Source organism: Quercus lobata, chromosome 9 (genome assembly GCF_001633185.2).
Source record: "Quercus lobata isolate SW786 chromosome 9, ValleyOak3.0 Primary Assembly, whole genome shotgun sequence".
NCBI classification, from domain to species: Eukaryota; Viridiplantae; Streptophyta; class Magnoliopsida; order Fagales; family Fagaceae; genus Quercus; species Quercus lobata.
This window is the reverse complement of record NC_044912.1, coordinates 7,317,849-7,327,931: the sequence shown is the minus strand read 5'-3', so window position 1 is coordinate 7,327,931 and position 10,083 is coordinate 7,317,849. Positions and strand designations below refer to the sequence as shown.

The window sequence follows — 10,083 nt, the reverse complement described above, 5'->3', positions numbered from 1 at the left end:
AAGGTAAAAATTAGCTGAAATAATATAGCAGGATCCATGAATAGTGCCAAAAAGTATAATGGGGCCCATGAATAGTAACAAAAATAAGCTGAATAATAAAAGGGTTGTGTTAAGCACACTTTTTTCTGACACAATTTTTTTTTTTCAATTTATGTGACTTTTCAATTTTGTAGGTACAATTTCAGATTTTTTTTTACTTTTTTTGACAATTTTTTTTGTCTTTTCTTGCACTCAACCAGCACCAAGCGATGCTGGTTAACATTCTCCATAATAAAATAAATTGACAGAAATAAGTGGTGCCAAACGAACACGTCCGTTTGATTGAAGGGGTAGCTAGAAAAGTGAGAGGATAGAAAATAGTGAGAGAATGGAAAAGTAGGAGGATAAAAAAAAATTTTAATTTCCTTCATTTTTTTTTGGTTGGGAGTGGAAAAATGGAGGGATGAAAAAAGTGAGTTTATATAAATTTACGCATATACCTTTATTAAAAAAATGATGTCCAATTAAAACCCAAAAAGTGATAAACAACCAAAAAAAATCAATCACCTAAATTTATAAAAAAATAAAAATCATCTCCATAAAAAAAAAAAAATCACATCTAAACCAAAAAAAAAAAACACAAAAGAAAGCAAAAAAAAGGAAAAAAGAAAAGAATACTAGCCCAAAAAAAAAAAAAAAAAGGGAGGCAGGCAACGCCTGCCCAGTAAATCAAGAGTTATAAAAAATAAAAAAATAAAAAAAAGTGTGAAGAAAAGCAAAGTGGGTGAAGATACAATTGTACATGGGTATTTTTGTCTAAATGTGATGCCCAATTTCTCCCTTCATTTTTCTCTCTATTTTGGAGAGAAAACTTTTTAGTGGATCAGAGAAGAAAACACCTAGGCCCTACTATATATTTTCCTCCCTCTTCACCCAATCAAACACATTCTAAAATAGTTTTCATTTTCATTTTTATTTTCTTTTCGAAATTTTCCACCCACCTAATCTCACTTCCAAACAAACACATTCTTAAAAATTACGATTTTTAGCGTATTTGAATAGCATATATCTTTGATAACTGTATGCAATAAACAATATCCTATATAATATTCTGGTGGACAAGTCCATATTAGTAATTTTACAACCATAGAGCTTTCCCGAAAGATTGAGAGACTCATATACAGAAAAACGTCAATGTAATGTACATTGACGTTTTTGGGTGGTGACAATAATGCATGAGTCTAGAAACTATTTCACATTCTCAAACATTCAAGACCCCTCTACAAACTTAACCCCTAGTTTTTGTTTTGCCTATATAATAATATTTCAAATCCGACCTGTTTCCTAAGCAAAAACTAATATACCTCTTCCCAAAGCCAGAACTTCAATTGTATACTTTGCATTTCTTCTTGTACACAGTCTCTCTTTAGAGAAAGAAACACTATGGCTTCAACACTATCTTGGTCATGTTCACCTATGCTATCATCATCACACAAAGCCATGCCTTCAATTAAAGCCAACAGTACTGTGCCTTGTTGCCATGTTGCCTTTCCAATACCAAAGAATTTTGGTAGCAAAAGGGGGTCAAGGTTGTCAATGGTGAGAGCTCAGGCTGCGGCTGGTGAAGAAAATAAGGGCACGTCTCAGTCTGTGGATGTTCATGTCAGTGAGGGAAACCAAGGGACCTCAGTGGAGAGGAGGCCTAGACGGGTGGTGGATATTTCAAACTTTGGTGAGTCTCTTTTTGACTACACTTGTTTTTAGCTTTGGTAAATTGACACATTTATTTTGCTTGTTTTATGTTGGGTACGTCTCTTTCCAACTCAGAAACTGGTGAATTCTAGTGGCCAATTTGATAGATACAGACACTGAGACACAATTTGATCAACCTGCCTTATAAGGAAAAGGAGGAAAAACTAAAAAAAACTTAATAAAAGTAAAAGCAATTGGAATTTTTCTGATGATATATAAATCTTAGTCAATTTGTTATGTTCTCAACATGAGTGACTATGATCCTTGATTAAACCTTTCAAGTATAACAATTAGTTTGCTGATCAATAACACAGAAGCACCGATTGTAAATAACATGTATTCTACCCCCCCCCCCCCCCCAGCACCTTGCCGGTTTAACAACAACAATCTATATATATATATATATATATATTTATATAATTAAAGTGAATTAGATTTCAATAAGGATCCAATTTTGCTTTTTTTTTTTGGGTGTCAAATGAATTATTGAGCTTAAAAATGGAAGAGTTTAAATTTAATTAAATTTTAAATTAGATTTTAATTGAAATTTAATTTTACACCATATATCCCATTTAATTTTTTAAGTTTTGTGAAAAGTAAATTATTTGACACAAAACAAAAGAGTCTAAATTTAATTATATTCTAAATTATATATATATATATATATATATAAACAAGAAACCATTACATATTTTTAAAATCTATGATTTAAAAATGTGTAAGTTGTAACTTTTATATCATGTATAATTTGAACTCATATGTATGTGTAATTGTGATTATTTTTAATTATATTTATGCATATACATAAGGTTATACACTAATAATAATAATAATAATAAGAATAATTAATGATGACGATTATGATAATAACACAACCATTGCTAAGTAACAATACTACCGCACATCCTTGGTGAAGTGGTTACTCAACAAGTATAAGTACTTATAGGGTATAGGGAGCAAGGGTCAGGGTTCAAGTCTTCAAGAATAAGTTTCACACACATATACATTTAGATTAGATTAGAGTAGAGTAGAAATTTTATCTTAAAAAAAAAAAAAGGAAAAAAAGAAAAAAAAAAAGGTAACAATAGGGTTTATTTCGGTTGTGCAAAATAAGTATTTGAATTAGCTCTTTTTTTCTTTTGTTTTAGTTTTTAAGCTTATTTGTTTTGTATAATAATTTTTTCCTTACATTTTGTCATGCAATTATATTTTTGTCAACTTAGAACATATTACCGTACCTTTGGGAACACCTAGGAGGTGAAAAAATTCAATATATTTGAAGGGTATATGTCGTAAACCCCAAAGAATCCAAGTTCTATCCACCACAATTGATTCACAGGATTTTTGGGATGTTTCATAGGTAAAGAATGGAATAGTCAGTACTCAGATTTATTTCAATGTAAAATATTTTTTAGTTGAAAATGTTTTCCTTTCTTGTTTTTAGCTGTATTCTTTAAAATACTCCAAAAATTAATGTATTGTTAAGAGTTTGCACATATTTTTAAGTGTTTGGTACGACGTAAAATGAAAATATCTTCTTATCTTAAAAACCGATTCCAATGCCCCCCACACAACCCACTTGATTGGTGCAACCTGGACCAAGTCCACCTACAAAACAACATGGTTTGCTCAAAGCTAACTGCATCCACCTACAAAACAACACAATTGGTGCACACAACCACCATTAGCTCAACCGCAGTCATGAATTGACAAAACCCTATCACAAATTGCCACCTCTGAACGCCGATGACCATTGCTTGCATCAGACACTGCATTGTTGATTCCTGTGTGTGAGAAAGAAAGAATGAGGGTTGAGGGAGCGGGGTCATGCGAGCCCAATCTAGAAGAGGGGTTTGTGTAGGTCGGAAAATGATTTACCCAATATTTTTTGGTCAAGCATTTTACAAGTCTTACACTTTTTTTTTTCATGAAAAAAAAAAAATTAGGTTTTATAAACATTTTACAACAAAACAAATACTGAAAAATGTTGAAAATATTTTTCCCCAAAAAATATTTTTCAACAAAACAAACGGAATATTAAGCAAAAAGTTAATTCAAACACATACTCATTTGGTATTTACAAAAAAAAAATCATTTAGGAACATGAAATGACTTAGGTCATAATTAAAGACTAAGGAGTGGAGAGACATCTCCAGGAAATTTGCTTCTTTTTTCCTGTTCATTCTTTTCAGTTAAGAACTTGGGAACTTTTGTTTTTACTTGGTTGAATAAAGAATATGCCAAGAGCATGGAAATTTACACTTTGCTTAAGTCGTTTTCTTTGTTCCAGGTTAATTAGTTATGAGAACAAAAAATACAGGTAAATTAGTTATAGATAGGAAGAGTTCTGCTTCTTCAGATTACATGAACTAGAAAGAATCACATAAAACAGATTAGGATAGGATCTGAATCTGAGGAGAAAAGAATCAAAAGATAAAGCAAAAAACAAAATCACGGGAAACAAATTAAAGGCTCGTTTGATGATTGTGACATACCAATTATATTATTCCATTGGAAACTAAAGACACAGCATCAGGTTGTACTTTATAATTTTTTTTTTTTGAGAAACATTGTACTTTATAATTTAATTTTAGTGGGTGGGCTACTTTTTCAGATTTTGTGTCTCCTATGTCTTAAAAGAGTGATAAACTATCATTGTGTAGGGTAGCTGGTCAGTATCAAGAAATGTAAAGAGGGAAATTATACAAGGGATTGTAAAGAAAACTTAATACTCAAGTATGTTCTTTAATATGTTCCCAAGCTCAAGTAGCAAATTTTGTAACATCTCTCTCATCCAATTATTTGGATGGCTAACTTTAAAATTTAAATTCAGATGTTCTAAAATATATGATCCAAAGAATTAAACATGTTGTATGCAATTGTTACACAGGGCTCTGGGATCCGTTCTCCCCAATTAGGGCATTGCGGCCAATGCTAGACACAATGGACCGTCTATTTGATCAGACCACGACATTCCCTGGAGCGCACCGGTCAGCATGGGATTGGCAAGCCCGTGCCAATTGGGACGTGGTAGAGGAGGAGAACGAGTTTAAGATGAGGTTTGACATGCCTGGACTTGATAAGGAGGATGTTAAAGTGTCAGTTGAGGACGATGTGCTTGTTATAAAAGGAGAGCACAAGAAGGAAGGTAAAGATAATGACTCTTGGTCTTGGAGAAGCTTCAATTCTTATGACACACGTATGCAGCTTCCTGATAACTTGGAGAAGGATAAGATCAAGGCTGAGCTGAAGAATGGTGTTCTTTACATTTCCATTCCTAAGACCAAGGCAGAACGCAAGGTCATTGACGTGCAAATTCAGTGAAAGCAGAACATATATGAGATTATAGTACTAGTATAAAATAAAGAAGATTTCGTGGGGGTTTTTTTTTTTTTTTTTTTTTTTTTTTGTTAGTCATAATTGTTGTGAATAGAGTAATCTTCAATCCTACTTTTTTTTTTTTTTTAATATAACTCATAAGCTTTTTATTCTATTTCAGGTAATAATTGTATTTCCCTTGAAATGTTCAGGCAATTATTAATTAGTATATAACATGAGTGTATATTTGATACACATCTTAGGGTGCCCTCGTAAAGTCGTTATGACTTGGTTAGAATAAGAATGAAATATTTTGATACCGATTAAAAATAAGTCATTATGAGTTGGTTAGGATAAGAATGAAATATTTTGATACTGATAAAAAATTGGAGTAATATTTCAGGTTTGCTCTCCATTAAAATACTGGAGTTGGTGTCCAATAGCCAAGCTGAGAAAGCCTTAGGCAATGTTGTGGGCATGGTGGTCCTGGAAGAATTTTCTTCAAGGTTTGGTGTTTTCTTTAATAATCAAATGATACTTTCCTCCTGAGACTTTGAACAGAGAAATTTTGGACTGACTGAATGAATGGCAATGTGGGCTGGTGTGTGTAAACTATAAACTAATATTGGTTTGGAGTTTGGACCATTTGGTTTTGTTTGTTTCGTGGCTAGCTAGGATAAAGATGATGCGTTGGTTTTAGTTGTGACTGGTAAAGTGTAATAAGCAAACATTAAACTTTGCATTGTTGCAAGCCTAGAGGAAAAGGAAGCCTCCTTTGTTTCAAGAAAATATCAAACTTGAAGATTTGGCTTGAACATCTATGCCCAAGGCGTCTTCCAAGGGTTTTTCAGACCATGTGGTACATTATCATTTGGAAGTGTAAATGAAATCTTGGACTTTTATACCAGGTCCTTATTGAATTTAATCTCAATAAGAATGTGCAATCTACATCAAGTATTAACACATTGAAAGTCGTTGTCTTGGGTCACTTCCTTGATTTAGCCCTTCGCAGTCGGCGACACAAGTTAAGAGAAAAAACCTAGACCAAGACTAAACCCACCCAACCAGTGACTTAGAAGTGGCTTGGAATCTTGGTCACAGATAAGACCCCCTACCTAAAAGGTTGCTTTCGGAACAATCATCAAAATTAATTTTTAACAATCAATTGTGACTTTAGTGGAGAAGCCTAGATCAAGACTAAAACCACTGTACGACTATAATAATTGTCCATGTTATGAAGATAAGACAGGGGCGGCGCCACTTTATAGACAGGATGGTTATATATAATAATTTAAAATTTTATATTTATCTACCTTTAAACAAAAATTGGGAACATCTTGAATTTTTTTTATACTAATAAAATTAAATTTTGGTCCATAATTGGAACAACTTAATAATATATTAGGGTCTTTCAAGCAAAAAGAACCACATACTTTTATATTCTTTTAAACATATACTATGGTTTTACTTTTAGTTTTTACTTTACCTGACACACTGTCATTGTACGACTACTTTTCCTCAAAAACATTATACCATATATTATACAACTAATCTATCAAAGTCACGTAAATTTAGCTTTTTTCATTGTACAACTATTTTTCTTTTTTCTTTTTCCAATAATTTTGATTAGAAAAAAAAATAGTAGTTTTAGTTAATTAAGTGAATAAACTTAAAAAGTTACTTAATTTTTATATAACATGAATTAATTCATTATATATATAAATATATATATATATATATATATATTTATATTGTAAGGACACGATTTTTACGACCCAAGGATGACATTGGGCTTGTGTATAAAGGGTCCAAACAATTCGATTTGTAGAGAGTGGGTTTGGAAAAGGCTAGACCTTGATCGTTGGGCAACGGTTTCGTCGGGATTTTCATGGAAGCCCATCCGAAGATGGGTCTGGCCTGAGTGGCTAAGCCTTATACGGATAGGGTGTGAAGATCTATCTCCTCGGAATTGGTCCGAGGAGCGTCTCGTCCTCACCATCCTCCTTTTTATGAGTTCGTTGGCCCCCTCTTTTCTGGTTCCTGGGAAGTCCCCCTTTCTATGCCATAAGCTTCCCTTTTATACTAATATTTCCTTCCAATTCTTCACCTACGTGTCCGTTTCTCCTTGTTTGGGGTGGTTACTTGTCTTGTCAATTCTCACATCAGAGTAACTGGGAAAAGCTGGACAGCATGGTATGAGTATGGGTTTGTCAGGCGATGGGCTCCACATTAAGGCGTTGGCAGCCTTTTTCCCCTGTGCTGCTCCTGTGCTGAATCTGTCATTTTCTTCGGGCGTTTTGCGATATGTCGGGCACAGAGTCATCCTCGGCCACGTCCTTGGGCCTTCAAGGAGCTTTTGTTGTCTCTCCCTGACAATAGGGCTCCTCAGCCTGGACTTTGGGCCCTTAATGTGAAGTGGGCCGGGATTCCAATTTTCAAGCCCCACAATAGCCCCTCAAAATCCTGCTTCTCGACTTTTTAGATGGGAAGGAGGGTTTTGGTAAGGCTGAGCCCACCTCGAGACTTGCTCACATCCTATACTCTATTATTATTTACGCTTTTCCATTTACGTGGGAGTCGCGCCAAAACAAGGGGCGCTCCTTTATTTTCCATTTCCGCAGAGCCCTTTGATATTTCGGTACTCGAGGCGCGCCTTCACGAGGATCTTCAGATCCTGCGGCTGAGGATGAGGTTGGAAATTGAGCCCAGTCCGTCCTGTCAATAGCGTTCCTTGGAAATTTGCACAAGTTAAATGCCACCGGTCTTCTTCGTGTATAAATAGGGTACAGGGTCACTCCCCTTAAACACGAACTCTCCTGTTCCCTTCAAAATCATACTTCTTCTTCCATATCCACGATCTCCAGTTCTGACGCCCTTCTGCCTCAAAGTGAGATGTTTGAGGCTTGGATGGGGATAAAAGGTCTTCGCACGTTTCGGAGGCACCGAGTCCTCAAGGTGTCATGGTACGGACAAGGACGGCATAGATTCAAGCCAATCTCCCGTTTTGACAGGGGGAAGATGGTCTTCCTCTCTCTTTTAGTCAAAATCCGAAGCAGGTTCTGCTCATGCCAGATTTTTGGCATGTCAAAAGAAGGAATTTCCGCCATCAGCGCCGTCTGCCTTGTCGCGGGCAGGTTTTCGCCGGAGCTTCCCAACTTCCGGCTCCCTGCACCTTTTCTTCAACGATGCAGGCCCTGAGTTGGGTTCCCGGCACATTTTCTTCAGCGGCGCTAGCCCGAAGCTAGGTGCTTTCTGCACCTTTTCTTCAACACTGCAGGCCCATCGTCGGGTTCTTTTGCTGCCTGAGCTATGGGCATGTAAAAGTATTGAGGAATGGTACCCTCACTCAACATCTTGGCACTGCAGCCAACCTCTCCTCTGTGCTTCTCCTTCGGCTCTATCTTTACCCTCTTGTATTTTTTCTTTTTACTTACGTAGTTAGCGTTAATGTAAGCCTATTTCAGCTGTTATTGTACACTGTACTACTCCTTTATCTTAATAAAAGATGAGTTTATTTCTTTCTAAATGCTTTTCTTTCCTGCAACAATTACTTTGTGCATGAATATTGAATATAAGCTTGCCTTTAATGATACTCGGAGCAGAAAAATGTCTTAACACAGATTTCTACTAGTTTAAACTCACGGACATTATCAGGTGTAACAACGGTAATCCTAAATAAATTAAACTCTTGGAACTAACCGGGATAGCGGCTGAGCGTTGCGTGATGCATGCTAGACCAATGTCCGAGAACGGTAAAATCTGAATAATTCGTCCGAGAGGGTAACCGAGCAATGAGGGACCTCAATTGTATTTATTGGTAGCATATTGCTCTAAACTGCATCAATCCCTTTGGTGCTGAGGATCCAAGGGTAGACTGGGGGATCCATTCAGTGTAGGGATTAACCCAACCGTTAATGGGGAGTTCTCCTCGGATGGATTTTAAGGTTCATGCAACATTTTTTTCATTTAGGTAGGTTTCCCCATAGGCTTGGGTCCGAGGACCATATAAGGCCTTGGTTCTGTCCAAACCTTTTGATTTTTCTTCTGTACTTGGTTTCCCCATAGGCTTGAGTCCGAGGACCATGCAAGGCCTTGGTTCTGTCCAAAACTTTTGATTTTTCTTTTTTGTACTTGGTTTCCCCATAGGCTTGAGTCCGAGGACCATGCAAGGCCTTGGTTCTGTCCAAAACTTTTGATTTTTCTTTTTTGTATTTGGTTTCCCCATAGGCTTGAGTCCGAGGACCATGCAAGGCCTTGGTTCTGTCCAAAACTTGTGGTTTTTCTTTTATGTACTTGGTTTCCCCATAGGCTTGAGTCCGAGGACCATGCAAGGCTTTGGTTCTGTCCAAAACTTGTAAGATTTCTCTTTTTTGTACTTGGTTTCCCTATAGGCTTGAGTCCGAGGACCATGCAAGCCCTTGGTTCTGTCCAAAACTTGTAAGATTTCTCTTTTTTGTACTCGGTTTCCCCATAGGCTTGAGTCCGAGGACCATGCAAGGCCTTGGTTCTGTCCAAAACTTGTGGTTTTTATTTTATGTACTTGGTTTCCCCATAGGCTTGAGTCTGAGGACCATGCAAGGCCTTGGTTCTGTCCAAAACTTGTAAGATTTCTTTTATGTACTTGGTTTCCCCATAGGCTTGAGTCCGAGGACCATGCAAGGCCTTGGTTCTGTCCAAAACTTGTAAGATTTCTCTTCTTTGTACTTGGTTTCCCCATAGGCTTGAGTCCGAGGACCATGCAAGGCCTTGGTTCTGTCCAAAACTTGTGGTTTTTCTTTTATGTACTTGGTTTCCCCATAGGCTTGAGTCCGAGGACCATGCAAGGCCTTGGTTCTGTCCAAAACTTGTGGTTTTTCTTTTATGTACTTGGTTTCCCCATAGGCTTGAGTCCGAGGACCATGCAAGGCCTTGGTTCTGTCCAAAACTTGTGATTTTCTTTTATGTACTTGGTTTCCCCATAGGCTTGAGTCCGAGGACCATGCAAGGCCTTGGTTCTGTCCAAAACTTGTGGTTTTTCTTTTATGTACTTGGTTT

General features: G+C 36.5%; 1 protein-coding gene across 1 annotated transcript; it reads left to right on the top strand.

Moving 5' to 3' along the window:
* Positions 1–1,234: 1,234 nt before the first annotated feature.
* LOC115960954 (small heat shock protein, chloroplastic) lies at positions 1,235–5,117 on the top strand. The gene is made up of 2 exons (XM_031079993.1): positions 1,235–1,711; positions 4,622–5,117. Exons 1-2 carry the CDS (start codon positions 1,423–1,425, stop codon positions 5,053–5,055), a joined length of 723 nt encoding a protein of 240 aa, XP_030935853.1. The 5' UTR covers positions 1,235–1,422; the 3' UTR covers positions 5,056–5,117.
* Positions 5,118–10,083: the final 4,966 nt, after the last annotated feature.

What these genes read in the sequence shown, in the direction of transcription:
- LOC115960954 (XM_031079993.1), top strand. Translation starts at nt 1,423, where the DNA reads ATGGCTTCAACACTATCTTGGTCATGTTCACCTATGCTATCATCATCA. An exon ending in GGTGGATATTTCAAACTTTG is followed by an intron (nt 1,712 to 4,621) that starts GTGAGTCTCTTT and finishes ATTGTTACACAG; the next exon opens with GGCTCTGGGATCCGTTCTCC.